At 49.0% G+C, this 24,679-nt stretch overlaps 1 protein-coding gene across 1 annotated transcript; it reads left to right on the top strand.

Moving 5' to 3' along the window:
• Positions 1 to 24,624, top strand: Garin1a (golgi associated RAB2 interactor 1A). The gene is made up of 7 exons (XM_021661886.2): positions 1 to 153; positions 3,151 to 3,332; positions 5,764 to 6,013; positions 7,290 to 7,408; positions 9,487 to 9,671; positions 11,070 to 11,179; positions 22,927 to 24,624. The coding sequence occupies exons 1-5, from the start codon at positions 1 to 3 to the stop codon at positions 9,668 to 9,670; spliced, it is 888 nt and encodes a 295-aa protein (XP_021517561.1). The 3' UTR covers position 9,671; positions 11,070 to 11,179; positions 22,927 to 24,624.
• The last annotated feature ends 55 nt before the right edge of the window (positions 24,625 to 24,679 follow it).

Consider the following 24,679-nt stretch of genomic DNA (forward strand, 5'->3'; position numbering starts at 1 on the left):
ATGAGTAAAATTAGGGGCCTCCCTCCTGCGGTCAGGGACCCAGGCCCCGGAGTGGAACTTGGGGTGGAAGATGGTCTTCTTTGTCAACTAATTCATTCTCCAGAATTCAACTTGTTCAAGGACTCAGTGGTGTTTGAGAGCACCTTTATCCAGGTACCTCCTTCGCCTCCCCCTCCCAAGGCCTGTTCTCATCTAGTTAGGAGATGGACCTGAGGGTGTGGGAGGCACAAAAGCCAGAGCAAACCTGAGGCTCTAGCCCCCAAAGTCTGCAGGGAATTCCTTCACACTACAGGCAAATAGTTAGGTAGTGTTCCAGGACAAGAAAGAAGCTTTTTAAAAAATGTAGCTTGGCTGGTCTAGAGCTCTATAGACCAGGCTGGCCTCAAACTCATAGAGATTGCTCTGCCCCTGCCTCCCGAGTGCTGGGGTTAAAGGTGTGTGCCATTGCACCCAAACAAAGCATCTTTTATAAAGGTTTTTTCTTTGTTTGTTTGTTTGTTTAAGCCGGTTGTGATGGCACACACATGTGATCTCAGAGCTTAATGGGGAAGCAGAGGCAGGTGGATCTCTGGGAATTCCAGGCCAGCCTACAAAGTGAATCCAGGAATCCAGGACAGCCAAGACTACAAAGAGAAACCCTGTCTCAAAAAACCAAAACAAAAAAAAAAAGTTTTTTTAAAAATGATTTATCTATTTTTAATTGTGTCTGTGCACATGAGTGTAGAGCCCTGGGAGGCCAGAAGAGGGCAGCAGATCCCCTGGAGCTGGAGTTACAGTGACTGACATGGGTGCATGCTGGAAACAGCTTCGGGTCCTTTGAAGATCAATAAACACTCTTCATGGCTGAGCTGTCTCCTTAGCCCGAAAAGGAACCTCAAAAACTGTTATCAATGGTAACTGTTTGCAGGCCAGAAGAGGGCACCAGATCGCACTGTAGATGGTTGTGAGCCACCATGTGGTTGCTGGGAATTGAACTCAGGACCTCTGGAAGAACAGTAACCTCTGCACCATCTCTCCAGCCCATGGTAATTGTCTAAGCAAGCTCTATTCTCTAAGCAAGCTCTGTCCTCTAAGCAAGCACTGAGACCATTTGGACCAGCAATGCATGACTACACACACACACACACACACACACACACACACCCCGGCATCCTCTCTGGACTTGGGGAGTTGAAAAAGGTGTGCTGGACAGCAGGGGTCCTTGCTGCTCTTTGTGGGCACTGCTGAGTTTTGGTAAAGCTTAAGAGCAGGCAGAGGAGCTGGAGAGATGGCTCAGCGGTTAAGAGCACTGGCTGCTCTTCCAGAGGACCTGAGTTCAATTCCCAGCACCCACATGGTGACTCATAACCTTCTATAGTGAGATCTGCTGCCCTCTGCTGGCCGCAGGTGAACATGCAGATAAAGCACTTATATACATAAAAGAAATAAATAAATCTTTTTTAAAAAAAGGTTAAGGTGGAGAGACTGGACTGAAGGGAGGAGCTGATGTCAGGGTCCACCAAAGTGAAGTGGAGAAGTGCCAGGGAGTTGTAGAGGAGATGGCAGGAACCTTTGCAGGTGGGTCTAGGAATTCAACCTGTGCTCTCACAGCTACTTCCCACCGTGGTACCAGTGCAGGAACACCATTTCAGTGTTCCCAGTGCTCCTGGGGAGGCACCCATGTCCCCGGGGTATGGACCGGCCAGCCTGGGTGCGGGAGCAGTGAGGTGCGAGCCCGGCTGTTCGGATTCTGGTCATCCCTCTGTGATTCTTGGCAGTGATTTCTGCTGCCTTTCTTCTGCGTGATCTAACGTTGAGGCTATTGAGAGTCTCTGTTGGGATCGTGGGCTCTGCGTGACCGGAGACCTGAGAGACAACCACCTTCACTTGAAATGATTCACTCTTCAGCTGGTTCCCCCTCTTCCTCTCTCCCGTTTTCTACGTCACTATCCCCCACCACCACCACGGCCATCCCAGAGTGTGACCAGTTCCCCGCATTTTTTGAGCACTTACCCTCGGTTACAGTCCTCTGTTTTGTGGGGACTGCAGACTTCCTGGCCAGGCCGGTAGGAATTAATTCCAGTCCTCCCTGGGCTTTCCCCTGCCCACAGTTCCCCCATGGGATGCACAGTGCGGGGCTGTGCAGAGTCTAGAATGCGGGGAGAGCACCGCTGGTCTTGGGAACAGGCATCTCTGCATGTGTTAATTTATGTTCCCTGATGGCCACAGCTTTGGTGCTCTTCTGCCTGGAGCTGAGTCGTGCCTCGGCACTGGGTATCCGCTGCCCCTGTCCTGCCTCAGCCTCCAGTGCTTTGAGAAGCAGCGGAGCCCCTGCAACTGGCTCCCCCCTCATCTGAGGGAAGACGTCCGGCCCCCTCCATGGAGCTTCCTGGCTATTTCCATACTCTTCCTCCCGTGGAACTTTCTTCCTACCCTTCCAGGCCATTGGAAAGCTGTGCTGGGAGCCGGGCGTGGTGGTGTGCGCCTGTAATCCTAGCACTAGGGGAGGCAGAGGCAGTGGATTGCTGTGAGTTCAAGTCCAGACTGGACTACAAAGTGAGTCCAGGACAGCCAAGGCTACACGGAGAAACCCTGTCCCAAAAAATTAAAAGAAGGAAAGGAAGGGAGGGAGGGAGGAAGGAAGGAAGGAAGGAAGGAAGGAAGGAAGGAAGGAAGGAAGGAAGGTAGGAAGGAAGGAAGGAAAGGGAAAAAAAGAAAGGAAAAGAAAAGAAGAAAAGAAAAAGAAAGAAAAAACAGCTGTGCTGGTTTCTCTGACCCAGGGAGGGAAGTGTAAATTTTCCAGGCCACTCAGCCTTTTTGCTTTCTAAACGTCTTTCTGGCTGTGTGGTTATTTGTTGCTTTAAGCCTCGGCTGCCCTCTAACTCCATATGAAACCAAGAAGGACTCTGAGCTCCTGGTTCTCCTGCCTCAACTCCCAGATGACTAGTGTATGGTTTCCAAGTTACACACGTGTTTCTGGGCACAGAGCTGCACCGCACAGCTTGTTGCTGTCCACAGACTTTACGTCTGGGTGTCTGGGGAGAGCAGCGACAGCGGCCAGCAGCCGGACGTGCTGTCGCTCACCAGGACTGAGGGGCCTGTCTGGTGTCTGCATCCTCCTCTGCTTGCTGCTGTCTGGTTCTGACCCTTGTCCCCGGGGCTGATTTCCAGGTCACTAAGCAGGGACACTGGATGGACGCCTACGAAAAGTCTGCCACTGTGATCCTTGGAGTAACCTCTTCCGTGCCCTGCTTGCCACTCCCCAATGTCCTCCTGATGGCCAATGTCACCTGGCCTCACGGTCCGCTTTCCACCTGTGGCACGCCTGGCACCCCTGTCATCACTCTCAGCAGGTAAAGAAGGCTGGAGGGAGGGGCTGGAGCGGGGACCGATGGCAGGTATGTACGTTCTATCAGGGGGCTTCGGACAGACAGGAAGGGCGGTGCTCTCCTCAGGAGCGCCCCTCAGTCCACCGTCTCCTAAGGCAGGTTTACTTAGTGTCTGTGACAAGCACTATGCTTCCAGCAAAGGCTGAGGCGCTGTTCCTGTCTCCAGCTCAGTGCTTGAGGATCTTGGCTTCCCTTTAATTTTATTTTTTAGGTTTTTTTGGAGACAGGGTCTCCCCATGTAACCCTGTCTTTTCAAGACGAGGCTATTCTAGAACTAACAGAGAGCCCAACCTTGGCTTCCTGGTATTTTGTCAGGGTAGATGTGGGGAAATTCCAAAGAGAAGATGGAAGTTTGTTTGTTTGTTTGTTTGTTTTTAAGACAAGAGCTACTGAAATGTTTGCCTTTTTTTTTTTCTCCCCACCTCTAACCTATGGGAGTTGTGTCTCTCCTTCTGCTGTGTGGGTTCTGTGGCTTGAACTCAAGCTGCCAGAGGTAACAACAAGCACCTAAACCTTGGAGCCATCTGCCAGCCCAAAGATGGAGGTATCAAAGTCAAATAGGACTATGAGATACTGAGGTTGGAAAAAAAAAAGAAAAGATATTGCTGGCTGGGCATAGTGGCACACGCCTGTAATCCCAGCACTAGGGAGGCAGAGGCAGGTGGATCTCTGTGAGTTTGAGGCCAGCCTGGTCTACAGAGTGAGTTCCAGGACAACCAAGGCTACACAGAGAAACCCCGTCTCAAAAAATAAAAAAAGAAAGAAAGAAGGAAGGAAGGAAGAAAGGAAGAGAAAGAAAGAAAGAAAGAAAAGAAAGAGAGAGAAAGAAAGAAAGAAAGAAAGAAAGAAAGAAAGAAAGAAAAGAAAGAGAGAAAGAAAGAAAGAAAGAGAAAGAAGAGAGAAAACACTGCCAATCCCAGCATGGTGATCCTGTCTCAAAAACAACCAACCAAAACCCAAAGAATGGTGGTGTGTGTTGGAGACACGTTGGTGGGTGTGAGCGCTGCTGCCCCTCCTGAAGTGTGAGCTCCGCTTCCAGCACCCACGTCTGGCAGCTCACCGCCTGTAACTCTGACCACACACTTTTAGCTTCCAAAGATACCTATATGCATGTGGCATTCTCACACACACACCTAACATCACACGCACGCGTGTGCACACCCCCCCCCCACCATACCACACACAGCACACGCGGCACACACACACACACACGTTCTTTTTTTAAATGTAAGGAAAGGAAAGGATAAAGGGTTAGTGAGGTGGCTCTGTTGGCTGAGTGTGCTCCCAGCACACAGAGCCTGGCTTCAGCATGGTAGTACAAACCCGTAATCGAAGATCTTGGGAGGTGGAGACAAAGGATCATGGAAAAACACAAGAAGAACAAAGCCTCGACATGTAGGAGACACCGCCGTTCTCATCCAAGGGATCAAAGATGTGGAGAGAGGCTTAGAAACGAGTCCAAAAATCTTTGTTCTAATTCTCACGTAGGAAGTTGGAGCACCCCTGAGCATTTGATTTGGGTTTTGTTTTCTTGAGACGGGGTCTCCGGTAGAGGAGGGTGGCTTTACAAGCTTAATCCTCCTGCCTTAGCCTCTCAAGTGTGAGGGTCACCACTGTGCCATGCTCACGGTGACTGTGCTGTGTGTGTCTGTGTGTGCCGCGTGTGCTGTGTGTGGTGGGGGGGGGGGGCGTGTGCGCGCACGTGCGTGTGATGTTGGGTATGTGAAAGCTGTGTGTGTGTTGTGTCAGGAAGCAAGGCCAGAAGATGCATTGGATGTCACTGTTCTGTCCTGTTCTCGTTCCCTTGAGATGGTCCCTTGCTGAAGCTGAAACACACTGGCCGCTCTGTCAGCTGGGCAATGAGCAATCAGGATCTGCCTGTTTGGCATCCATCCCTGGGGTTGCAGGCCTGTATGACAATTCCTGGCTCTTACAAAACAAAAAACAGAGCAAACCAATAACCCCCACGGTTTTGAGGCTTCAAACCCAGGCCCTCAAGCTTGCACAAGTGCGTTTATCTCCTAGTCACCTCTCGACCCACCCTCAGAATGTCTCCAGGCCTCTGGTAAAGTCTGCAATGAGTGGTTAACAATGCTGACCTTTGCCCCATCCAGAAGCTTTATGAGCACTTAGCATCAGTGGCAGTAACTGACGCCGGCAGGTTCTTTTTATTTCTCTTTTTGTGACGTCACACAACCCAGGCTCAACTTGAACTCCTGCTCTCAGCCCCCAAGCGTTGGCATTAGGCATGCTCCCCGTGAGTCTTTCCTGAAGAAGTAGGCCCCTGCAGATAAAGAGGGCCAGCGGCTCCCCCACCCCAGCACAGGAGCTGTCCCGCCAGCAGCCTCCAGGCACAGCGGGAAGTGCCGACACACGCATTTCCGCTTCTGCCCAGGATCCTGCCCCTGAAGTACGTGGAGCTCCAAATCTTTAACTGGAGCCAGCGCGTCCTCCGGGTCAGGACGGTGACTGAGAAGCTCTACTACCTGAGGCTCCACGAGAAGCACCCGGAGGCCGTGTTCCAGTTCTGGATCCGCCTGGTGAAGATCCTGCAGCAAGGCCTGTCCATCACCACCAAAGACCCGAGGATCCAGTTCACTCACTGCCTGGTACCCAAGATCCCCAACTCCTCCACCGAAACAACAGTAAGTGAGGGCGCCCGCAGGTCTGCAGAGAATAAACAAACTGTCTCCACGTGTGCAGTCATCCTCACATGGACATGTTCCCACATGCAAATGATGCTTGGCCTGTCATATGTGCGGGTCCCGGATCCACGAATCCTTGGACCAGGGATAGTCAGGGAAAAACCCTGCTCTCCCAGGGTTTTTCAGGATGGCAGAGCAGCTATTTCAGTAGCATTGTGATTCGTGAGGCATGTGTGAAGGCTGTGCCATTGCAAATAAGAGACTTGAGTGCAGCGGACTTTTATATTGGAGGGGGAATCCTGGAACCGATCCCCACGGAGCTTAGAGACAAGCATGTACACTGAACACAGTGTTGTTGATACTAATATGTATGTGTACATACATGTATACATATATACACATATTCTCTCGTGGGCACTTCCCTCACCCACGCATCACTTTCTCACCACGACGGAACACATCTGAAGGCCCCTTAATGAGGTGACATCTCTGGTTTTCAGCAAACTTCAGCACAGCCACATGGACATTTGTAGACTTTCATTCTCTTTGCATTTTTGTAAAGATGGGGTCTTGTTGCATAGCCCAGGCTGGCCTCAAACTCAAGACCTCTCTGTCTCAGTACCCACGGCTTCCCCCCTCGCTGTGGGTGGAGAGGGGCCTCCAGCAGGCCGGGTGCTGGAGTGTTATCCTATCGCTGAGCCACCGCCCCTTTATATTTCCTCATCCTTCTTTTGCTGTGCGCGTGCGCTCTTGTGACTCAGGTCTCCCTGCGTAGCTCAGGCTGGGCTGGAATTCACTGTGCAGCCACGGCGCAGCTCACCCTTTCAGCTCTCCTCCTCACCTTAGCCTCTCACGTGCTGGGACCACAAGCACACACACTACACTGAACCCCTGCGGCTAGGAGCTGTTCCTGGGCCTTCCTAGGGCAGAAGCACAGGCAGAAAGCGTGACAGAGATTGCTCCAAATTTGAGATCTAAAACTGAACTCTTTTTCTGCCTTCATTAAGGTCTGAGTTTTGGTAATCACCGGTTTTGGAGATCAGTGTCTCTAGGGTCCATACCCCCTGGATAGCACCACATCCAAGGGGTACTGCTCCCCCAATTACTGGCCCAACAATTCTGTGACTTAATGCTTATAGAGCAAGCCCTTGGGCTGTTGCTGACATCTTGTTGGCAGCAGGGCTCTGACTTGCATCTCCTTGGGCTGAAGCCGTGCCGCCGGGAGGGCAGGGTGCTCTGTTGGCAGCAGGCCTCTGACTTGCATCTCCCTGCACAGCCTGCAAGCAGCCCCCCGTCATCCTCCCAGACCAGCGAGACCGCAATGCTGCTGGCAGCTGAGTGTACCAGCAGCGGCCTCTTAGGACTCTCAAAAAGACACCAGCCTGTAGGAGACAGGTGAGCCCTGTGACGTCAGCTCCCATATCCCTCGCCCTAGCCTAAGCTCAGACCCTAAGACTCAATCTAGTTCTTTTCATTCTAGATAGCCAGCCACCTGCCTTTGTCCCTTAAACTTGGGTTGCAAGTTTATGTTGGAAAACAGGTTCTGTGGCATCCGGGCAACTGGACATTCATTCCATAGATAAACTCCACTGTTTCCATATGGCAGATAGGCAGTAAAAGGAGTGGAAGATGAGTTAATTATTCCAAGAAATGATAGCTACTGACTGGCTAATGCCAGCTCACAAAGGCCGCCGCTCGGGCCAGCCTCTGCACTGCCTCCCCTACCTCCTGTGTGAATAGACAGTGACCAAAGACCCCTCCTAGTTCCAAGTTTCAACTAACAAGCAGCCAGAGACCAAACCCCCAGCAAGGCAAGTGTACGCTGTAGGCCATCATCAACCCATAATTTGTTTTTTTAAATCTCTTTGTGATTTTTTTTCCAGTGGGAGGTGTTTTTTTGTTGTTGTTCCATTCTAAAAGCTGCCTCTCTGGACAGTTCCTATAGCACACAGCACCTTTTAGAATAGAAAAGTTCCTTTCAGATTGCAAAAAAAAAAGCCTCACTTTTGAAGTTAAAATGCCTGATGCCTGCTCATACCTTCTGGATACCATTGACCTGGGCCGCCTCTCCTCCCCTCCCCTCCCCTCCCCTCCCCTCCCCTCCTCTCCTGTCCTTTCCTCTCCTCTCCTTCTCTCCTTTCCCTCCTCTGTCCTCCTTTTCTTCCTTCTTCTCCTCCTAGCCTTTCCTTTCTTTCCTCTCCTCTTTTCTCTTTCCCTCCCTTCCTCTCCCTTTGCCTCTCCCTTCCCCCCTCCCCTCCCCCACAAGTTTCTTGTCACCCCGGGAGACCTCCTGAATCACTTGCCTCCACCTCCCACGTGCTAGAGTGGAACCCGGGCTTTCCTGGGTGCTGGGCAACACTGCTCTGTCCACTGACTACACCCCAGTCTCACCCCCTTCGCTTTGTTTTGTTTGCTCGTTTGTCTGTTTTGTTTGGCTCAGGGTTTCACTCTGTAGCTCTGAATAGACTTGAACTCGCTGTAATGCTCCTGCCTCAGCTTCCCAAAAACTTCCTTTCCTCAGATCTGGAGTTTGGTTCTTTGGTTAAGAGCACTTCCAGAGGGCTCAGGCTCAATTCCCAGACCCACAGGGCAGCCACACAACTGTCTGTAACTCTAGTTTCAGAGGCTCTGACAGGCTCTTCTGGCCTCCTCAGGCACCAGGCATGCAAGTGGTGAACAGACATACATAAAACACACACACACGTAAAATAATAAAAATTTTAATTATTCTTTTCATCACCTTTTCTCTCCATTTTCTCATGGCTAAAGTTGACTTTCCTCTTTGGAGTTTCCGGTTATTTATTTGGAATGTTGTTGTTGTTTGAGACAGGAGATGCCCTTGAACTACTGACCTCTACTGCCTCCAAGTACCAGATTACAGGAGCACCAATAACATGTCTCCTGTTTATTTTGGATTTTTTAATTTTTTTTTTTTTGGTTGGTTGGTTTTGCTTTTGCTTTTGAAACAGCGTCTCACTATTTAACTCTTGGTTGGCTTGGAACTCACTGTTGTAGACCAAGTTAGCTTTGAACTCCCAGAGCTCTGTCTGCCTCTTCAGCGCTGGGAGTAAAGGCTTAGGCCGCCAGGCTCTGCCTGGGTTGTTTTCTTCTGAGACAAAGTCTCACTTGTAACGCTAGCTGGCCTGGAACTCAGGTCCTCCAGCAGAGAAATATGTGCTCTTAACCACTGCAGCCTTTAAAAAAAAATAGTTCATTGAAGCAGGACTTTTTTTTAATGTGTATGGGCATTTAATGTGCATGGGCATTTTGCCCGCAGTACCTGCAGTTCTAGACCTCCTAGAACTGGAGTCATTGACAGTTTAATGCCATGTAGGTACTGGGCACCGAACTCGGACCCTCTGGAAGAGTAGCAAGCACTCTTGACAGCTGAGCCATTGTTTGACACTCACATGGCTTTTAACGATGTCTTTTCTGTTGCTCTCTATGACCTGCACGTCTCTGGACTCCCGCAGACCCTTGAATACAGAAAGGGACAACTGCAGCAGCTGCAGGGCTCCCCTGCTGATGGTCTCTTCAATTAATATGCCCATGAGAGCCAGTCTGAGACACAGCCTCTGGGAACAAGAGGACTCAAATGAGAACTACCTGCAGGCTCCCGTGGCCAGCTCCCTAGGAGAGAACTTTCTGGGACCCTAACGTAAGGCGTGAACGGGTGTCAGGCCTGTCTTCTCTACGCTTGTTCTGCCTCCTCTAATGCTGCTTCCCGCTGTGGGCCGGCTAACCGCAAGAGGGATGAGATGGTGCTTACGCCAAGATGCTCCTCCACTTCCACCAATAAACCTCCAATCCAGTCCTCTCTGCTACAGGTTGTGTTTGGGGGTAGGGTCTGGGCAGCCGGGAAAGACTGGCCAGAAAGCCCTGCTCACTCCTCAGAACAGTAAACAGGAAGGAAGGTGTGGAGCGGAAGCCGGAAGCGGAGCCACACTCTTGTTAAGGAGCCACATTGTTACACATTGCTATTAAGAGTCCATGCCTTACAGGGATACTTTCTGCTTCCTAAACCTCTGGCATCCTGCCAACCTCGGTTCGCAACCTGTGCTGACCCTGTAACCTTATAGCCCCAGCCCTTCGGCTTGCTAAACTCCTGAGCACCTGCGATGGCTCCCCTTGCAAAGGATGATTCTTCACTTCTCCACCCCACAGGCAGCCCCGAGCCCCCTCCCCCACTCTTCTGTCCAGGCGCTAACAGCCAGTCGTCTCCACAGCTGTATTCTCTCAACCCCAACCCTTCCCCATAAAAGGACTCCAAAAGCCAGGGAGGGGCTGCTCTCTGAAACCCAGAGAGGAGGCCAGCCCCTCGTCTACATATAGCTAGCTTGCTTGAATTAAACAGTCATGGAAATTTAAATTAATTAAAAATCGTGGCCTTCTCTCTCACCTCTAAAAGAAGCTACCAACTGCCGGATGGAAAGCCTGAAACATCTAAGCCAAGCCAGGGCTATCCAGCGCAAAGGAAAGGGCCTCTGGGCCAGACCTAACTACCTTTGTCAAGGAGATGGTAGGTCACAGAGGCAGGGCATCCTTACAGACATCCTGAGAATGATGGTGACCAGCTCGGAGATAACCTCGCCCATCTCAAGAAATGGAGGGTTCAACTTTCAACTCCCTGTGTCAGGGTAAAAGGCCAATAGCACACACTTGGCCAGTTACTAATGGAGAGGAGGCTTCTGGGAAGGGTGGTGGTGACTCCCATCAAAGAAGTTCTGACTGCTTGGCTGCTGCCCACCAGCGCCTAGTAAAAGCAAACTGGAAAATCTTGTATCTTTGCACGCCTCTGGGCAAATATTCCCCAGTTATGTAGGGGAAACCAAAGCTGCTCCTGCTTTCCAGACAATTAGGAAGATTCACTCAGAACGTATCCCCGTAATACCCAGCAAGTAGTTAGTGCTCCTCTGTCTGATCGGCTTGTGCTATTGAGCTCGTCAGGCGGAGCAAGAGAAAACAAGTTTCCTGTCCTTGGAGAGAGCTTTACTGAACTGTATTTTAAAGGCAAAGGGAAGGCTGTTAATGTTTACATGACATTTGTGCCACTCAGTCCCCAGGTAAAAGCTGGATGGCCTGCTTCTTGTGTGATGGCAGGAGGAAGAACGTGGCTGTCCCCTTCCCGGGCAGGAGTGGCTGATCTGAGGACTAAATCCTGGCAAGGTGAGTTGTACAGGATGCTGAGACAGCATTCACTGTTTGTGGCCTTCTTTTCGCCTCCATGAGAAGTACAAGGAAAACAGCTTTTCTTTGGACATTGTGCTGGTTGGTTTCTTGTTACCGTGACAAGCTAGAGTCACATGGGACATGGGAACCACAAATGAGAAAAACGCCTCCATCACATTGGCTTGTGGTGCACTTTACAAATTTTTCTATGGGGCGTTTTATTGTTTAATGATTGATGGGTGGCCCGCTGTGGGTAGGGCCACCCTTGGGCAGGTCCGTGTAAGAAAGCTGAGCAAGCTGGTGCATAGCACTTCTCTGTGGCCTCTGCTTCAGCTCCTGATTTGGCTCTGCTTGGTGATAGACTTGGCCATAAAGTGTGGGCTGAAATCAACTGTGTTCTCCCCACGTTGCTTTCGGTCACGTGCTTATCAAAGCAACAGAAGTAAGCTAGGGGCAGATGGATTTGCTATCAAGTAGGCTGCGCACCTGCTCCGGCCCCGAGAGAGACTGGACGAAGTGGGACCCTGCTCCCCAAAGTGTGCCCGTTCCGTGTCACTGTGACTATATAATATCTAACTCTCAAAGTCGCCTTGTGGAGACAAATCATGGCACCCTGTGTTTACACACGCTTAAAGAAGGCCTATCTCCACTCTGTTACACGCTCAGCTTCCATCCCCACTTCCACGGCTTCCCAGCTCCCTACTGCCCGGGTCTAAGTTCCTGTCAGTTCTCACTTGAGCTGTTGTGCTAATACCATTGGTGAAAGGCTCAAAGCAGCATGAAGTTAACAGCTGACACCACTGGGCACTCACTCTATGTAAATTCTCTGTTAGGGTTTTACAAAGTTCACTCACGCCGGAAGCAGATTCTCATCAGCACGTTCTGTGAATGATGAAGGCGATTATCAGAGGACACAGAGGGAGCAAGTAGCTGGAGTTTTACCACAGTCTGTCTGATTCCAAAGCTTACATTTGTATGTTTGTTTTTGACAGGGTCCTTCTCTATAGCCCTAGTTCTCTTGAAACTTGCTATGTGACAGATCTGCTTCAACCTGCTTCTGCTCTGCAGGTTCTGGACTCACAGGTGCATGCCGGGTCCTTGGCCACACCCCACCCTTTGGATGCGCCTGTGATCTTTCCCCAGTCCAGTCTCCTTCCACACTCCTGACGTCATTTTTGAAGCATTATAGACATAGCTGCCAGAGCGCCTTCTTCATAAAACCAAACTCTGATGTGAAATGACTAGACCCAGTGACAGCCACAGGCTGTTTGCTGCAGTCTCCCCGGAATCTTACCCATCCATCGTGCCAAGGGCCTTGTTGTGTTCCTAAGTTTGCATGGTCTTAAGTATTGCTAAGGCATTTCAGACACGTTCCCTCCACCGGATACATACCTCCTTGCCTTCCCTGGGCCTCCCGAGAGACTGGTCCGTCCTGGTGCCCTTCTCTGTGACGAGTGTGGTCCACACTTGCACTGGATTATACCATTCCTAACCATATTGTAGCTATTTCTTCCATGTCTATCTCCTGAGCGGAACAACGAGCTGTAAGAACAAATGCCATTTTGGAATCAATACTTGAAAGAGAGGCTAGCAGCTGGGTACAGTGGGTCAGGCCTGTGATCCCACCACTCAGGAAGCACAAGCAAGTGGATCTCTGTGAGTTCAAGGCCAGCCTGGTCTGCAAAGCAAGTCTGGGATACAGGGCTGTTACACAGAGAAACCCTGTCTCCAAAACCCGGGGGGTTGGGGGAGATAAGAAAGAAAGAGAAGCTAGCTCTCACTGAAACCAAAAGGAATTTGCTGGAAGGATGTGGGTTGGCTTGCACAACTGTTAAGGAGTTTTTAACCCCTGGGAAATGACCATAGATGCAATCCAATTATAATTAAAAGATTTATTGATTAGCTGCTAGCAGGACTAATGCTCTCTGGACCAAATTTAAGATTGCCATGAGAAGGAGATTGAGGGAAGGATTTTTAAAAGGGAAACCCACAAGAAGAGCTTCAGTATCTACACAAGCAAGCAAAAACTAGTTTGTTCTGCCAAATAAGTGGTTAAGGAAACTCAATCTTTGGGTGTCTGCATAAGCAAGTTACAGAAGAAAAAAAATGCAGATAGTCAGATCCCAACAAGTACATGGGCACAGCTGTGCATTTCTGGGTGGGGGTCGCTGAGTCAGGGTAACTGGAAACTTATCTTTCAGGGACTGGAGTGTGATATAAATGGCCAGTGGGTACAAAGATGGACGCTGCTGGCAGGCCCAGCCTGGGCGTCCAGGAGAGGAGATAAGGAGTCGGGCACAGTGAGAGAAAGGACTTTTACAGCCTGACTGACGGCAGTCAGAGTGCTTTTTTATTTATACAGAACTCAGCAGGCAGGGACAGATGCATGTTGTTCCAATACACAGATCATATCATTTTTGACCCTGGACACGTTTCAACTTCCTCTTGGTCGTAAGTTTAGTCATCATTGATAAACCATGACAGAACAGAATTAACTTTTACAATCGTTTTCCCTCATCAACCCCGCAACCCAACTTTCAACCATCTTGTAGCTTCAAAGGCATATTTTGCCAAAGGATGGCAGCCTGTTTTCAGCTGGTAGTTCTTGGGGTTTCAGGGGCACTAGACAGACAGCTCCAAGCCAGCCTGGGAAGATTGTTATGTCCCATTAATAACTTTTAATAGTCAGAGTACTAATTGTCATAAGGTCAGGAAAAATATTCAGCCTAAGGTGCTGCAGTTATTCAGTTTTTGGCATAATGCAATGTTTATATTTTATAAATTTGTAAAATGCATGTGTCTGACCCTGGTAGTCTTTTGCTCCTGGGTGGCAGAGACCTGTATGGGCTGACTTTTCTAGGAATGGAAGGTCTCACTTCTTCATTCTTTTATCATTTATGCACACCATTCTCTGTAGAAGGAAGAGGCTTTTAATTTGCTCTTCTGCCAACCTCTCCAGCACTCCCAATATTGTTTACCTTTTTGTTTTACTTTGTTCTGGTTATCTTGTTCCTGAGTAAGGGCAGGGGCAGATGTTCCGAGCCTATCCTGAAGCCGGAGCCTCGCAAAGAGGTCTCTGGCATCTTTATTTGAATCACAACCTCCAGGGCATAAGGAAGACCTTCAAGCAGGGCTAGATAAGAATATCTCCCTAAAACGAGGAGGGGTAGTGTGCTCAGGGCTTTCCTGGGGAAGCTTAGAAGTAGAACTCATGGAAGAAGGCATAAATGATTCGTAAGTAATTCCATCAGTCCAACAGTCCTAAGTTGTACAAATAATAAAAGCCTCCCAAGCATGGGACATATGGAGATCAAGGTCAAAAAGTGGGAGACTGAGCCATAGCATTTGTGTCACTAGGCTCAGCTTGGCTGGATCTTTGTCAAGCAGCTGTGCTGGCTTCTTGACTTTTGCTGTTCCTCTTAGATATGGCTGTGCTAGGATGCCCAGCATAAAATGGAGTTTCTTTAGCCATCACAAAACCAAAGGGACAATCAAAGGGTCTTTCACAGTGTGACACCAGGGCAACACTGGGGGCCCAGGGAGTCAGAATGTGACACCAAGGCACCACTGGGGAGTCAGGGAAAGGTAGCTGTTTGGCCATCTGGTCAAATGCTGCAGTAGGCTGAATGGTTTTCCCAAGGGAAACTGAAGTTGTTGCAAAGGAACAAATAGAGGAATGGAATTCTGATGTAGTTTGACTCTGTTCTCTGGTGGAAAACAAGTGGGATTTTTATTTACTTAATGTATACTTCTGTAAATTATTTTATTTTATGTTTATATTATTTATTGTATTTATTATTATTATTATTATTTTTTAGTCAGTCTCTTTAGGTAACTCTGTTTGGCCTAGAACACCCTGAGTAGACCAGGCTGACTTCAGGCTCTGTCAATAGAGATCTACCTGCCTGTGTCTCCCAAGTGCTGGGATTAAAGGTGTGTGCCACCGCCTTTGCCAGCCCCATCACACCACACCCCTATTTTTGAGGCAAGGTCTCACCCCGGAGCCTGGGTTGGTTTTAAACAGGAGCTAATGAAACGCACTCCTAAGCCTCCTAAGTTCTGGACTGTAACAAGATCCACCACCATGGGCTTTGAGACTTTCCTAGGCTTTGCTAAGTAGGCCAGATTTCAAGGTCTCCAACCATAACTGTTCTAGCGGCTAATCAGATAGAAAATTAAGGAAGTCAGTGCTCTAGGATAATTATCTTATGGTTTTCTTCTCTTCCCGGAAGGGAACAAGTTTGGTTACTGTTTGGGGTAAAACAAACAAGCAAGCAGCAAGCAAACGTCAAGTCCTTAACCCTGGGCTTTCAGTCAGCGTGCAGCCTGTGAGGTATGGCCCTTGTTTCACCCTTTTTGTAGCCTGGGGCAGGACAATGGATAGCTGGAGGCTGGTACTCTCGATTTGCTGAGCTGATGGACTAAACTGTCTTTGACCCATTCTACCCCCTTGTCTAATTCTGAACCATCTCATGCATGAAGGGTGCAAGCATCTGTGTGAAGGCCAGAGTTCTGATCCAGTGTCCTCTTCTGTAGCTTTCCCGCTCTGTGTTTAAGGTTTATTTAGTGTTATTCTGTGCAAGAATGAGGACACCTTTCAAGAGTCAGTTCTCTCCTTCCCTCCTGATAGCCAGGGCTTGAACCCGGGTCCTCAAGCTTCTGCAACAGCAGCCTTTACCGTCTGATCCGTCTTGCCTGCGCTCCATCTTATTTTTTTGTTTGTTTTTGTTTATTTTGAGACAAGGTCTCGCCACTACATTTGGGGCTGACCAGTTAACTAGACCGACAGGTGGGTGAGTGTCAGGCATGCTCCTCCTGCCTCTGCCTCCGAAGCCCTGAGATTTCAGGGACAGAACAACTTGCTGACCCAACCATATCCTCAGCCTGGAGGGGCTGCTGAGGACAGGGAAACTTCTGGATGTGGGGCCTCGTTGGCATAGTCAGCTATAAAGGACAGGTCTTTGAAGATTATTCCAGGCCCCCGGTTCACACCTTGCCTCCCTGCCTTCCTGCCTCCCCGAACTCCCTTCCCCGTGGCGGAATTAGATTCTAGAACAGCCCAAATAATTCTTCCTTCTCACCAACTGTTTCTGCTGGGTGTTTTGCCATGAAAGTTAACCGTCAGAGGAACCAAGGGATTGTGGGATGTCTCCATGAAGCCGTCATTCATGCCTTGTTACTCTTTGGCACCCTTGGAATCCTGTCTACAACGTCCGAAGCCGGAGACACATTATTTGCCATTTATAGTAGTGAAACACTCTCTTACGTAACACCTGTATTTTAAAACAATGCACTGTTGTTGTTTTTAGATAGGCTCTCTCCGTAAACCAGGCTGGCCTGGAACTCACTATGCAGCCTTGAATTCACAGCAATCCTCCTGCCTCAGCCTTCCAAGTGTTGGGGTTACAGGCATGAGCCAGCACATTGTGCTGGGCTAGAGATGAGAACCAGGGCTCCGAGCACACCAAGGAAGTACTCGACTGACTGCGCTGTAACCCCAGCCCAGAATGTTCCCAAACATGTAAGACTTTGTTCTCACCAATTTCAGATAATATTCAGCCTGTGTTTGTTTCTATGGGCGTAATTTAAAAGCTGTAAGGGGGCCTGGAGAGATGGCCCAGGCTTCTGGTCAAGAATCAGGGTTCAGCATCCACACAGTGGCCAACAACCATGTCTAACCCAGTTCCAGGGGCTCCGACCTTCTTGGGGATCCGACTTGTATGCGGCGCACATGCATACATGCAGGTAAAACATTCACACCCATAAAACACAGCAAATGGATCTCTACAAATGTTGCCAGGAGACCAGTTCCTTATTAGAGTTTTCTAGCAGGGAGGCCTTTCAGCCTCAAATCCCGGATGTTTTTGCTTGTGTGTCCCCTTCCGTTGGCTGAGGTCTCCGCCTCATTCAGCCGAAGTATGACATTCCTCTCAGCTGGCGCTTCCCAGCCTTCCTAAGGCCGCCTCCGCTTATACGGTCCCTCCTGCTCTGATGACACCCACCGTACAGTTATTTTCCTTGCTAGTATGAATGTCTGTGTCTACTGAGGGTCTTCGGTGACCCTCTCCACCCTCAGGCTGAGAACCACTGCTCAGGGCAAGCGGCGCCCAAACTAGCGACATCTGCCTCCAGCCTCTGACTTTTGTTGTTTTGAAACAGTGTCCCTAACGACCTTCCTGCTTCAGCCTCCCAGACGCAGCTCGCTGGTACAGATGTGCACCATCACAGCCAGCTTTGCTTTCCAGGGCGATTTCCCCCCTCGGGGCCATCATTGCCGCCCTTGCTTCTCAACTCCACATGTGCAAGGAATGGAAAAATTTCCTATAACCTGTGCTATTTGCTTTCTGTTGTTGTGACAACAGATTTGAGATAATCAACTAAAACTGAAGAAAACGGCCTAGAGCGGTAGCTCAATGGCAAAGCACTTGTCTGTCATGCACGAGGTCCTGTGTTCAAGAGCAAGCACCACACAGGCAATCCACCGGTAAATTTTAAAAGAGCAGGAAGAGTAGGTGGAGGAGGACTGAGCTAGCGCAGTGGCAGAGAGCTTATCTAAGCGTGTGCACTGGCGTGATACCCCTTCCCCAAGGGTCACAGAGAAGGAAGGAGGGGTCTGGGAGGAAGTGGTGGAGGAGGGGGAGAAACAGACTGAGCAGAGGGCTGGGCTCCGAAAGGTTTCAGGTTTGGAGTCCAGGACACTGAGTAAGGTGTCTTAGGAGAGGTGTTGACACATACACAGCCAGCCAGCGTGGGGGTCTGAGGAAGAGTTCCGGCCCGTGAGGCACAGCGCGGAAGTCCTTTCCTATAAGGTTCAGGGGCAGAATGCAGACTCTGTGTCACGTGACCGATGGGGAGCCCATGTGCCTTCAGTCCGGCTGTCTCTGGGGCGGTCGTGCTGGGTGAGGAGAGCAAGAATCCAGAAAAAAAACAAGTTACTTTGGTTCTAAAAACCAAGTGACTGTAATTTTGATACTCGGCACTGTTCAACCATAATGGAAGAGCTTTCCAAAATGGCAGCGCCGTGACTGTGCTGGGACTGAGTGAAGGAACATGCAGGATGCTGGGGCGGGAGTAGGTAGCTCAGACCTCTGCAGATGGTTCTTCACTGATGGGCTGCGTGCTTGCGAGGTGCTTTGAACCTACAGGCATGTCAAAAATCAGGATTAAGAACAAGCAAACGAGAGACTCTAAGGCGAAAAAGATGTAGAGAAGTGAACCATAATTCATGAGTGTGCCAAATTTGCAACTATTTGTAAAATACTGCGAACAACAAATAAACATTTAAACCAAGGCACCAGCATCTGCAGGTGAGTGGCAAGCATGTGGGGAAGGGAAGGAAGGTGAGGATTAAAACTGTCTCCCCTGGATGGATGGACCTTCCTGTCTCCTGGCAGATCTGTGAGTTTCCATGTAGTTTGCCGGACAGTCAGGCCAGGAAGGAGAGCCCCAGGGGAATGGAAAGGAGTTGTCCTTTCCTCCTGCTCTAGGAGGTTTTGACTGCTCCAGCCCCCTGGGTCAGTGACCCCTCTCTCTCCCCTGGCTTGGGTTGGCCTGTTCCTTCCCGTGCCTACAGCCCAGAAGCCATTCCATTCCCAGGCAAGGGAGGCTGTGCAGCAGATGGCCGTTCGCCGGCCATCTGTGACTTACTCACTTGTCTGTCCCCTGGTGCCTGGTTCCCACCAGAAACCCAGCTGCAGGAGGTCAGGCAAATGCATTTCTGCTGTCACCAGTTCTGGCCGTTTTAAACGCTGTCTTCCCAAAGACAGGGAAGGCTTCAGTCCTGGCTTCTCCTGGAAAATGATTTTCTAGTATCTATTCCTTGAATGAAAATAACACCACAGGAGAGATGAGTAAAGCATTTAAAGGCCAATAAACATGGCAGGTGAAAAAGAGAAGTAACAAAACATCGTCATCTAGAGTCAATAGCCTCCAGGACAGGGCATTGGCAGAAACAGTTTCCAGAGCAAAGTAAGGGTGCCTCGCTGGGTTCTGAGGTAGAATCCAGAGAAGAGCAAATGCCCTCAAGGAATAACATCAAGATAAACCCCCTTTAACTTGGCCACAGAAATTAAAGTTTCACAGTTGCTTTTGGACATCTGTAGGGAAAAAGCAGAGGATTGTAAAGACTCCCCTGGTGGTGAGGAAGCAGTAGAGAGGGTTGTGGGCGGCAGGTCAGGCCTAGTGCAGGCTGAGGGGCTGTTCTGAGCCAGGCTCCACCACCCAAGGTTCGCAGGAGACCCTTAGGCCACTGACTTGCAGAAACAGACCACAGGGGCCAGGCTGGGAAATTCAAAGCCCGGGGCTACAAAGACAGAAACGGCACATTGAGTGGTAAGGCCTCATCATTTAACGGGAGTGTTTAAAGGCTGAGAGGGCTCAGTGGGTAAAGCTACTTACCTGACAGCGTGAGCCTAATTAATCCCTGAGACTCACATGGTGGCTGGAGAGTGCAGAACTGACAGCTGTGCTCTGACCCTCGCGCACGTGTGTGCGCGTGCACACACACACACACACACACTCGTAGTAAAATATAAACAAAATGAGCATTCAGGATTATTAAGACTAAGACCACCAACTTATGGGGGTGATGGCTTGAACGGAAACAAGCACACGCCGTCTGTGAGTCTCACCTAACTTAGAATAAATAAATCTACTTCTTTGTCTTGCTGCAGACACAGATACTGGTTTTTATTAAATGTCACTAAAATTAAATTTTGAACTACACTCAAAACACAGCGCTGGGGTGCTAACAATCGCCAGAAGAGCTGACGGCACCCCGTCTTCTGCTGAGATACAGGGCGACAGGTGGTTTGTGTCACAGTTTTCTTGCTCCTTAAAGTCTTCAAGCACATTGCCCTGACAAAGAATAAAAGGAATTTCCGTCCCTCCCCTGGCTGCCAATCAAGGACGCGGGCAATACGGGAGTAGTGGGTGGCGTCATGGGATTCCTACACACCCACGCGTGGACAGTGTAGCTGCAGGTGCTTGTCGTTCTTTGAAAACACATATTCATTGTGTACGTTTGGTTTTCGTTGTTCTCTGCTTTGTGACAGGGTCTTACTATGTCGCTCTGGGTGACCTGGAACTTGCTATGTAGACTAGGCTAGCATTGAACTCAGAGATCTGCCTGCCTCTGCCTCCCCCTTCTGCCTCCCAAGCTCTGGGATCAAGGTGTGCACCATCATTCTAGGCGTGTGTGTGTGTGTGTGTGTGTGTGTGTGTGTGTGTGTGAGTGAGCGCATGATAATGCAGCAGGACGACTTGCGGGAACCAGCTGTCTCCTCCCACTTTGTGAGTTGGGGAGATCAAACGCAGGTTGTCAAGCTTGCGTGGCAAATGCCTTTACCTGCTGAGTCATTTCACCAGCCCTGGACTTGGCATTTTTCAGTGTGTCCACATCTACCGTCAAGAGTCCCAAATGGCAAGATGCTTCCACTATTACGCAAATGTACATACGCATATATCTATGTATATGTATATATACATATATATATATATATATATATATGCCACAAATGACAAGGTTAGTAAGTCGGGTGAGCACAGATCCCAGTGAGGACTGAGCCCTGGGCACTGGTGATTCTCCAAGCCCAGCAGACAGCAGGGACAGTGGCCACTGCTGGGCTAAGCAGCCGAGAGAAAGGTGGGCCGTGGGGATCAGTCTCCAGCGGCACAGGCTGAGTCACGGCTGGTGGGGCGGGGGTCCTGATCGCCTCCACCCTTCACGCCTGCGACTCGGTTTCTGCCAGTGTCTGAGCCAGCCCCTGGCTCTAGCACATGCAGCCCTGCTGTTGCCCTTACCAGGGAGAAAGGCAGAAGAAGCCTGGCCTCTTTACGGCCCCTCTCTCTGCTCGTCTTCCCAGAGAAGGCCCAGGAAATAGGAACCCAGTAAGAGGAGACTATGGAATCGCTAACTCGTCCTATAAACTGCAAACTCCTCCCACACATTTCACAACATCGTGGCATGTAGGTCCCTCAGTGGCTCCTGCCAGGCCCAAACATCTTATTAATTTAACAATAGTGACTGTGCTGGCTAGTTTCATGGTAGCTCAACACAAGCCAGAGTCTTCAGGGAAGGGGGAGGCTCAGCTGAGAAAATGCTTCCGTAGGATTGGGCTCTAGCTGAGCCTGTAGGGCATCAAATCAGTGATTGATGAGGGAGGGCGCAGCCCATTGTGGGTGGTGCTGTCCCTGGGCTGATGGTCCTGGATTCTAGAACAAAACAGGCTAAGCAAGCCATGAGGACCAGGGTTCAATTCCCAGCACCCACATGGCAGCTCACAACAGTCTGTAACTCCAGTTCCAGGGGACCTGACACCCTGCAGAGACATATATGCAGGCAAAACACCAATGCACATAAAAAAAAAAATTTAAAAAAAGGAAACCCCAATTCACTGGTTGATGTATTATTGTCCCTAATTGTGGGTTTTAGTGGTACAGTTGTGCTAAAAAACAAAACAAAAAAACATCTTGACACCTCACAGTTGTAGAGTATCCATAGTTTCAGCTTCATATTCTGTATCTAAAATTTTCATATCCAATGCTGCCGATCTTAAACTTTGTAAGAACAAATTTTGTTTAAAAACAAAAACTTGCTCCGAGTTTTGGGGCCTTGTGTACTTTTGAAACCAAATGGAGAAAACAAAGCCAAAAAAGCAAACACTAAATCAAATAAAGCAGGGGCTGAGGAGATGTCTCAAAGGTTAGGAGCTGTTGCAGATGACAGCACCCATGTCAGTCAGGCAGCTCGAAACTGCCTGTACCTCGAGCTCCAGGGGGTCCGCTGCTCTCTGGCCTTCCTGGGCATCTGCGTACATAAATTTACTCCAGTTCACACAGGCACACACATACACATAAATAAATTGTTGTGCACCTATAACCCTAACATTGGTGAGGTTGTGGCAAGCAGATCTCAGGTTCAAGGCCAGCCTGGGCTACATAATGAGACCCTGTGACAAGTAAACAAAAGTAAACACTGTTATGCTCTTAGTGTGTGTGTCAGGTGTCATTCTGTGACGCGCTTTCTTCACAGGGGCTAATTGCTCGAAACTGTCCTTCATCCTTAGATAATCACATCCCCAGTCCTTGGTGGGCTCCTAGCTCCATTCCCAACCTTCCCTGTAGGTGGGTATGGCCATGTGTCTGAATTCTGGCCAATAGAATGTGACAAAAGTGATTATGCCATTTCTAGGTCATCCCCGTAAAAGGAATGTGTGTGCTTCCTTTTCTTTCCCTCTTCTCGCTTGCATTCTGACTGGTGAGATAATAGGAGCCAGTGCAGCCACTCTGGGGCAGAGAGGTGAAAGCCACATGACATAGACAATGTACCAGCTTTGAGCTACCTACCTTTGTAAGAGAAAATTTAAAATTGTGGTTTGTTTACTCACTAGATACAGGGGCTGCTTTGGCTATCTCCAAAATAATATTCTATTCCTCTTTGGTAACTATTTATCTCTTTATTTCTAATTTTATCTTTTATGTCCACATTTTGTTTCTTTGTTATATTTTGTTTTTTTCAAGACAGGGTTTTACTGTAGTCAGGCTGGCCTTGAACTTTGAGAGAGAGAGAGGCCTGCCTCTGCCTGCTGAGTGCTGGGATCAAAGGCGTGTGTACCACTGCCTGGCTCGTATCCACATTTTAAAACTACACTGTTAAGAAGATGGTTAATTCAATTATCTCATTTGTTCGTTTGCTTGAATGTGTTGAATGTTCTAAGATTTGTTTTTTTTCGCTACGGTTACAGTTGAATGAACCTCAGGCTGGCTAGAGAATTCTGGAGCCGCATTCTTCTCTCCTCTGTTCCACTGTGACATCTAAAGCCTGTGAAGTCCGAGGCCCTCCTGTCTCCACGCTCAGTGCAGCCCCGCCCGCCTCGTCCCTCTGATATTTTCGTAGGATGCTTCTCTTTCTAGTCCAGTAATTTAGGTGTTTCTTGCCTCTCTAGTTTTATCTGGTCTCCTGGGAATATGGTAAGTGCTGGTGTCTCCATATCAAGTGGGTTTTTGTTTTGTTTCAGAAAGTGTTTTCCGCCATGCAGGTCCGTAGCTGTCACACTGGCTGTCCCTCGCTCCCTGTGTGGCCTCTGTGGGGTGTTCTCAGGTCTGTCATACTGGCTGATGTCGCTCTGCTCCCTGTGTCCCCTCAGCTCCTCATGGCCTCTGTGGGGTGTTCCCAAGTTTGTCATCCTTATCACTGACTCACTCTTCTATTACGTGAGATGTAGCTCCTGTGTGACATCAAGAATTTAAAGTTTTTCTTTCATGTTTTCTTCCTTTTCTCTTCCCGTCTTATTCTGGTTCCATTCTTCTTTGTTCATATTATATTTAATTTCTACCAAAGTACCAAAGGTTCTTGTCAAATATTTTCTCCTGTTTTCTGAAATAATTTCTGTACTGATTTACAGTCACTTGGGTGTTTTCCTTGGCATTAGTTGAGGGGAGAAGGCAGGTCTTTACTAAGAAATTGTGACTGTTTTAATTTTAAAAGAAATATCTGTCTTGAGTTTTAAAACTCTTTGGCTATAATTTCTGTTTAATAACAAGTTTGTGGCTGGAGAACTAACCTAAATATCACCACGAGGAAGCAACGGGTAAAGCCAGAAAGTGGGGTGCCCTGCAGGACTTCTCTCCCAGGCTTTCACTAGTCACGCCCTAAGGAAGAGGCTCTACTGGATAAAGAAAAGGGAAGGTGAGCTCCCGGGCAGGGCGCTGGCTCCCATAAACCAGGTGAAATAATAGTTTTTTGGTTGTTTGGGGAAATTGTGATGTAGCCTGAGGTGAGATGAGACGGAGATACACAGTCACAAACATAGAGCTGACGACACAAACACATGATTGGAAAGGTTTCTGAAACAACAGAGCGTGAGGCCAGTTACCTCGGATGCTCTTATTCATCCCAATACACAGGAGCTGAAGGCCAGAGAATCAGAAGTTCAAGGTCATCCTCAACTATGCAGCAAGTTCAAGCAGTCTGGATCCCCGAGACCTGACTTCAAACCAAAACAAAACCCCAGTGCAGCATCTTCTAGTGTTAGAGCAAACACTTGCATTGCCCAGGAGTCACACATCTGTCAGGCTAAGTTCAGATATCCTGTAATTTAACTTTATCTTCCTTATCACCTAGAATGATTGGTAACTAGCGCTTTCCTTTGCTGTAAAATTATTCCAGAAGAATGAACAGGAATTTTTTATCACTAGCATCGGCCAGATCTAGGTTTGGCTCCATCTAATTTTTAAAAAATCCAGTTTGGGCTGTGGAGATGGTTTAGCAGGTAAAGGTACTTGCTGCAGCCTCAACCATAGGTGCCGAAACAGAGCAGGCGGCGAGAGAGAGAGCAGGCTCCCTCCAGCCTCCAGCATCACTCCACTTACACAAAATAAAAGCACATGTAAAAAAATTCCTAGCTTATTTTTTCTCATAAAAAGAAACCCACAGCTCAGTATTAGAACGGAAGTTTTATTCCAGTGTGGGGGGGAGTGGTAGGGAGAGGGGGGGCC

This window comes from Meriones unguiculatus, chromosome 21 (genome assembly GCF_030254825.1).
Source record: "Meriones unguiculatus strain TT.TT164.6M chromosome 21, Bangor_MerUng_6.1, whole genome shotgun sequence".
NCBI lineage: Eukaryota > Metazoa > Chordata > Mammalia > Rodentia > Muridae > Meriones > Meriones unguiculatus.

Excerpts from the sequence above, each read along its gene's own strand:
- Garin1a (XM_021661886.2), top strand. The coding sequence starts at position 1 with ATGAGTAAAATTAGGGGCCTCCCTCCTGCGGTCAGGGACCCAGGCCCC. Across the intron at positions 6,014-7,289 it reads ACTCCTCCACCGAAACAACA|CCTGCAAGCAGCCCCCCGTC; the intron begins GTAAGTGAGGGC and ends CTCCCTGCACAG. Across the intron at positions 7,409-9,486 it reads CACCAGCCTGTAGGAGACAG|ACCCTTGAATACAGAAAGGG; the intron begins GTGAGCCCTGTG and ends GGACTCCCGCAG.